This window comes from Pongo abelii, chromosome 13, assembly GCF_028885655.2.
Source record: "Pongo abelii isolate AG06213 chromosome 13, NHGRI_mPonAbe1-v2.0_pri, whole genome shotgun sequence".
In the NCBI taxonomy this organism is placed as follows: Eukaryota; Metazoa; Chordata; class Mammalia; order Primates; family Hominidae; genus Pongo; species Pongo abelii.
The window spans coordinates 36,820,761-36,828,022 of record NC_071998.2 but is presented as its reverse complement, the minus strand read 5'-3'; the positions used below and the strand labels follow the sequence as shown (position 1 = coordinate 36,828,022).

Sequence of the window (7,262 nt, the reverse complement as noted above, 5' to 3'; positions counted from 1 at the left end):
GATACATTCTACCAGATGTAAAAAAAAAAGACCTGGTAATATTTCTACTGAAATGATTCCAACAAATTGAGGAGGAAGTACTCCTTCCTAACTTATTCTATGTGGCCAGCATCATCCTGACACAAAAACTGGCCAGAGATACAACAAAAAAGGAAAATTTCAGGTCAATATTCTTGATGAACACCAATGTAAAAATCCTTAAAAAAAATACTAGCAAATGAAATACAGCACATCAAAAAGCTAACCCACCACAATCAAATAGGCTTTATCTCTGGGATGCAAGGTTGGTTCAAAATACACAAATCAATAAATGTGATTCATCAAATAAACAGAACTAAAGAGAAAAACACATGATTATCTCAATAGATGCAGAAAAGGCTTTTGATAAAATTCAACACCTTCACATTAAAAATTCTCAATAAACTAAGTATTGAAAGAATATACCTCAATGTAATAAGAGCCATCTATGACAAACCCACAATCAACATCATATTGAATGGGCAAACCTGGAAGCTTTCCCCTTGAAAACTGGCACAAGATAAGGACGTCCTCTCTCACCAGTACTATTCAACATAGTACTGGAAGTCCTGGCCAGAGTAATCAGGCAAGAGAAAGAAATAAAGGACATCCAAATAGGAAGAGAAGTCAAACTATCCTTGTTCATAGACGGTATAATTCTCTACATAGAAAACCCCATAGTCTCTGCCCAAAAGCTCCTTGAGCTGATACACAACTTCAGTAAAGTTTCAGGATACAAAATCAATGTACAAAAATTACTAGCATTCCCATACACCACCAACAGTCAAGCTGAGAGCCAAATCCTAAATGCAGTACATATATACCATGGAATACTATGCAGCCAAAAAAGAACAAGATCTTGTCTTCTACGGGAAGTTGTATGGAGCTGGAGGCCATTATCCTAAGCAAACTAACGCAGAAACAGAAAATCAAATACCACACGTTCTCACTTCTAAGTGGAAGCTAAATATTAAGTTTATATGGACACAAAAAAGGGAACAACAGACACCGGGGCATACTTGAAGATGGAGGGTGGGATGAGAGTGACAATTGATAAACTATCTATTGTGTACTATGCTTATAACCTAGATGATGAAATAATTCATATACCAAATGTCTGTGACATGTAATTTATCTATATAGCAAAACTACACATGTACCCCTGAACCTAAAATAAAAGTTTAAAAGAAAATAACAGTGGTATGTATTGCTTTTTTAATGTAGAAAGTATATTTTCAAAAGAAAACTGAGGCTCAGAGAGATTAAGTGGTTTTCTGAATATCATGCTTACATGTAAGCAGAATGTAATTTCAATGTAAAATCTTTATTGTTATTTACACCTGATGTGTAAGCTTTGTATTCATGATTTCTGTAATAATTATTAAATCTCCTTTTACTACTGAGTTATATGCAACTCTCTGCTGCACTCTGAATTTCTCTTTGGTTCACGTAGTATTTTCAGCTGGTTTTGGCCAAAAGTATAAAGAGATTCATCCAGTTTCCCATTTTATTATTTTTTATTTTTTTACTTTTTTTTTATTATTATACTTTAAGTTTTAGGGTACATGTGCACAACGTGCAGGTCAGTTACATATGTATACATGTGCATGCTGGTGTGCTGCACCCATTAACTCGCCATTTAGCATTAAGTTTGTCATTTTTTCCTGACATGTAACATAGTATTAATCAAAATAATGATAAATTATTATGCAAATAATTATGTTATGATTTAAATACTAAAATATTAAACATATTAACATGACTTGCCAATAGATTGAATCCACAAACTCTATTTTCAAAAAAGAAAAACTATGTACATAAAAAATAATCCACATTCTTTTTCAAGTCCAACCTTATTTACCCCTCCATTTCCATGGCAAACATCTCACAATTATTTCCTACATATGGTTATCACTGATTTCTCTTCTCTGATTCACTCTTCCACCTACTCCAGTATGGTTTGTACTCATTAATTCTGCCAATCCAGCTCTCACCAAGATCTCCACTGCCATCTATTTTTCTGATGTTGTGGGCAGTTTTAATCCACATTTCCCATAAGTCTATTGATTCTTCTTCTAAGTATATTTATTTTCTTAATACATTTTTGTCATCATTCCCTCTTGTCTTTCTAATGTTTAAGGTATTCCACCTCTGTTTTCTTTGTGTCTCTCCTCTTTCCTCTCTTTAATGGTGGAAGGTCCTCAGAATCTAGTTTAAGTCTTATTTTCCACTCTACATTGGTTCCTCACATGACAGCCTCCATTTTTAGGCATTTGGTTGCCAGTTATGATCCTCCAGACTTGTATTCCTTGGATATTGCAAACTCATGTATCTGACTAGCAATGCACATTTGCAATTACATGTTTAAAAGTCAATTTAGAGAGGATAGCTCTGCTTTTATTTTTTTTTCTGGACATGCCTCTATCCACATTCTGCTGAGAGGAATTCACTGTTTTTTTTTTCCTAGCTCACATTATAGCATTTAACATAATTCATATTAATCATAATTATTGTTGTTAAATTTCTTTTTTGGCAAAAATCAAAGATACAAGAGAACAGGAATTGTATTTATTATGTTCACTTTTTTAGTATATCCTGAAGGCAACATAAAACCTGGTGTAGAAAAATCTTCTTTTACTTGAAATTTGAATAAAATAATGATAGGTAACTTAACTGTACCATCTGTTTTTAATTAAGTTCTACAATCAGGCTTGGAGTTTCATTTTAAAGAATAAACAAACAAGTTATTTATAGTAAAAATTTAATGAACAAAGCAAAATAATCAGCTGACAAAACATAAAGAACATATTATATTAGCCACAAAGTAAAGGTGGATGTGATATTACCTGAACAAACATAATTTAAAATAATTTAAATCTTACAAATAAGTAAATATTTAAATAGATTAGATAGAAGATAGATGATAGATAGGAAGATAGATAGATAGATAGATAGATAGATAGAAGATAGATAGATAGATAGATAGATAGATAGATAGATAGAATAGATAGATTGGCATGATCATCTGTAAAGATTTTGTCCCCGTGGAGCTAAAGAAGTGTTGCTCAACACTTCTGAAACATTTGAAAATTTTGATTCAACTCAAGTCATGGATATAGCAGAAATTAATCTTTGAAACAGCAGAACTCATGAAGTGTGAGATGGTGTATTAGTCAATGAGAATAATTTCCATGTTGAACAGTTTTCATTCCTTCCTCCTTAATCTTTCTTGCAAGTTTGTTGATAAAGAGAAGGATCTCATGATTTCTGCTCTAACAACCTCCCATGCACAAGAGCTGTATTTCTTCTCTGCCAGATAGAGAGTGATTCTTTGAAAGTATTTTCTCACAGCCAGGATAGAGTCAACATTCATCAGAGGAGTGTCTTCCGCTCCAACCTCCTGCATCATACAGGCTTCCAGGTCATTCAGCTGCTGGTAAAGTTCAGTGTAGAATTTGTCTAGAAGTGTCTCATCCCAAGTACCAGATGAGTCCTTTGTGCTGAAGAGATTGAAGGTCTGCTGGATCATCTCAAGAAGGACAGAGATGGCTTGAGCCTTCTGGAACTGGTTGCCATCAAACTCCTCCTGAGGAAATCCAAAGTCATGTCTGTCCTTCAGGCAGGAGAAAGGAGAGATTCTTCCCATTTGTGCCATGATCATCAAAGTCCTCCTATTACTCAGGCTGTGAGTCTGAGGCAGATCACAGCCGAGAGAACAGATTGACTTGCAGTTGAGCACCATCAGGGCCATCAGTAAAGCAAAGGACAAGGCCATTGGGGAGGTTGCAGATGCTTCTGGGCTATTGAGATTGAGTGGCCCTGAACCTTGGGCTCTTCTCTGAAGACCTTGCTTTGTGCACAGATCTTAAAAAGGTCACATACTAGTTTCCATTTTCTGAATGCCTTGTGTTACTTTCTACTTCTCTTTTTGCTTTCTTTTATGCTCTTTCTACATGGATGTACAGCAGTGTTTCTCAGTTTACTTTTTTTCATTATTACCTCGTCTTCCTCTGCCACATGTGCTTTTTAGAAATTTTTTTTCCTAACTCAAAGTCCCATTAAATTTTAATAGCACAGATATACTATGTATTGGCTGATGTATCTACATTACAGTACCCATTATCAAGAGAGAATATTGTACTTCTTCAATGCTTTAAAAGCAGTGTAATAGAATGTAAAATAGAATTTATTCAATCCAGGATTAAGAATGAACAAATGAAAATTTTAAGTTAAAAGTTAATAATTAAATTTACGATTTATGGATTTTTAACTTCATAGCTCAATTTGTTTAAGTAACAATGTGATTTATTTACTTATATAAATTGTAGTGTGTCAGATTAAATAAGTAAGTTAACAAATTATGAAAATATGTAATATTGCTTAGTATAATGAAATACTTAAAAATTCAAAATATCTAAAGACTATTAAAGTTGAAATAATTTTTAACATTTATTTTTAGTGTATTTTCAATTTTGCTTCATAGGGAAATTTTAAAAATTCACTAGCTTCTAGATATTGATCTAGATATTGTCAAAAAATTTTTCTCTTCAGTGCTTGACATAATTATTGATGTGTTGAACAACTTTAGTAGAATTAAATAGTAAAAGATAAAGTATTTTTATTGAAACCTCAGAACTCACAACACAGTCATAAATGCTCAGGATCAAACATAAGCAACATCTACAAGACAGCAAATGACAGCTCATATGTATACAGAGGCCACCTCACATGATATGTCTTTGACATCTAATAAATCTTGGAAAGTCCTCCAATAACAGCCACCCATTTGCCATATGCTTGTAGCACTGATCTTGTATACCTTTTGTGTATCTTCCATGAACTCAAGATCAATGCTTCTGATGTTACAAGAAAACCCAATTAGGCTGGGCATGGTGGCGCACATCTGTAATCCCAGCACTTTGGGAGGCTGAGGTGGACAGATCACGAGTCAGGAGATCAAGACCATCCTGGACAACATGGTGAAACCCCGTCTCTACTAAAAATACAAAAATTAGCTGGGCATGGTGGCACGTGTCTGTAATCCCAGCTACTCGGGAGGCTGAGGCAGGAGAATTGCTTGAACCAGGGAGTCGGAGTTGCAGTGAACCGAGATCACACCACTGCACTCCAGCCTCGCAACAGAGCGAGACTCCGCCTCAAAAAAATAAGCAAACAAACAAACAACAACAACAAAAAAAACTCAATTAAAAAGATACTAAGGAATAAGGTTTTGTCAGATAGAGTTGAACTTTAGAGGACCCCAGGAAATAACTTTTACATTCTTGGAAGCAATATTATATACTTAATGAGTATATGCAATGGAGAAAATGTCACCAATTTGATTTTAAAAATATTATTTGTCATGAAAGTTCAGATTTCCAAAGAACCCACAGAGGTTCTAATTCTAGTTGATTCTCTTCAAACTAAAGAAAACCATTTTTGTCCTAAATGTCCATAACATAATGTAAATGTGATAGCATAAATGGGTTGTACAATTGTTTACATAGCATGCAGTATACCAGAGATCTTTCTCATTTTCATTTTCATTGAAAGTAAAGGTTGTCTCTTTTTGAATCCTAAAGAATGGAGACAAAGAGAAAACAAATGTATATCTAAATGTGATTTAAAAAATCCTACAGAATGGAGATACAAAGAAAACAAATGTGTATCTAAATGTGATAAAAGAATCCTGATTCTTTTCTGGTCACTTGGGCTGGGAGATTCTAATCCTAAGTTAATTTGTTTTATTTCCCCCAGCACCATCTCACTCACAAGGCAGTTATAACAGTCAGTAACACTCTTTTCTCTAGCGTGACAATATCCTCTAGGGAGACAATATCTCACTGGGAAAAAAATGATGACAAAATGCAACTTATCTACATTCATCCCAGTAAAGAAGGAGATTAAAGAATGGGGAAGAGGAGAAGCAAAATGGTAGAAGAGATGTAGATCAAAGGGAACAAGTGGGTATGAGCTGGAAAAAAGAGTAATCATTCCTGGTCCATGGAGTGTTTTCAGCTTTGCTGAATCCAGCCTTCACAGAGTCACACCAATCGCAAGAATTTGTACATAAAAAAAGGGCAATTTTTAAAAGAGTACCCTGTACTCTCTGCATAATGAGTAAGTGTTAATTCTCAAGTTCTCCCTTAGTGTATAAATACATTCAAGAGATCAGTATTTCCCTTATTATGTTTTTTACAAGAATCAAGGGAGTTAACAATATTAAAGGATACTTCCCCCAACTTAATAAAGTTCAATAATGAAGATAATGTTTAAAAAAGGAAGGAAGCAGGTAAATTGTTGAAGGTGTTTATTTTCAGTCAGATATTGTTCTTAGAACTTACAAAATTGATGCTCATTTTACCAATAATTAATATCCTCTTTTTGTATTAACTGAACACCTACCATATACCTAGCCCCCATTTATTCACTGGAGATATCAGTGACCAAAGAAGACTGATAGGTTCTACTATTATTCCCATTTACAAAAGAAAAAACAGAAGAACAGTGAGGTATTGAATTTGAGGCCACTATTTAAACCCCAAAATTGGACTCTAAATCCTCAGCTCTTACATGGTCTCTGGGAATATTTCTGGTCATAAGAACTGATTTCTGGATTGGTCAGTGTTTTCCCAGGAAAGTCCTGCCTAAGTAATGACAGGGTCTTTCTCTTCAGCTGTTCTTCTTCTTTACTGAAACGTCCCATTTGCTTTTGCCAACATGTTACATTACAATTAAATTAGACCTCATTTTACTTACACATTATATTCTAGTTTTTTCTTCTTGAGAATGTATTTCCATAAGCTTGAATGTATTTGTAAAATACTTGCTGCGTCATAAGCAACTCTTTGAAACCCTACGTATATCTACTCATTTATTCAAATAGCCATAATACTTCAGATTTCTACCAGTTTAGTGCAAGCCTAAGTAAGACTAAGCCATGATCGGGATATAGATATGATCTAAATCAGAAATAACCCAATAAGCTAAGGTTCAGAGATCAGGAAAAAACTCTCTGGAAGGGCTGCCTAAAAGGATTGGGGGTGTGAAAATGGGAAGCACTTCTGGAGAAATGTAGAGAGTCCAGGGCATTAGAGGAGGAGGACTGCGATGACAAAAGTTTCTGAGTTACCTGACTTTCTAGCTGGCTGATGCCTTTTATGTTGTAGGTCAGCAGAGTTTGCTACTGTGTTGATTGTGCTGACTTACTTTGAGAAACTGGTAGAGAAAAAATTATGCCATCA

General features: G+C 34.5%; 1 protein-coding gene across 1 annotated transcript; it reads right to left on the bottom strand.

The window, feature by feature from the left end:
* Window positions 1–2,927: 2,927 nt before the first annotated feature.
* On the bottom strand, window positions 2,928–6,169 carry LOC100434796 (interferon alpha-5). Its single transcript, XM_063714116.1, has one exon. It carries the CDS (start codon window positions 3,791–3,793, stop codon window positions 3,224–3,226), a length of 570 nt encoding a protein of 189 aa, XP_063570186.1. The 5' UTR covers window positions 3,794–6,169; the 3' UTR covers window positions 2,928–3,223.
* Window positions 6,170–7,262: the final 1,093 nt, after the last annotated feature.

Excerpts from the sequence above, each read along its gene's own strand:
- LOC100434796 (XM_063714116.1), bottom strand. The coding sequence starts at position 3,793 with ATGGCCTTGTCCTTTGCTTTACTGATGGCCCTGATGGTGCTCAACTGC.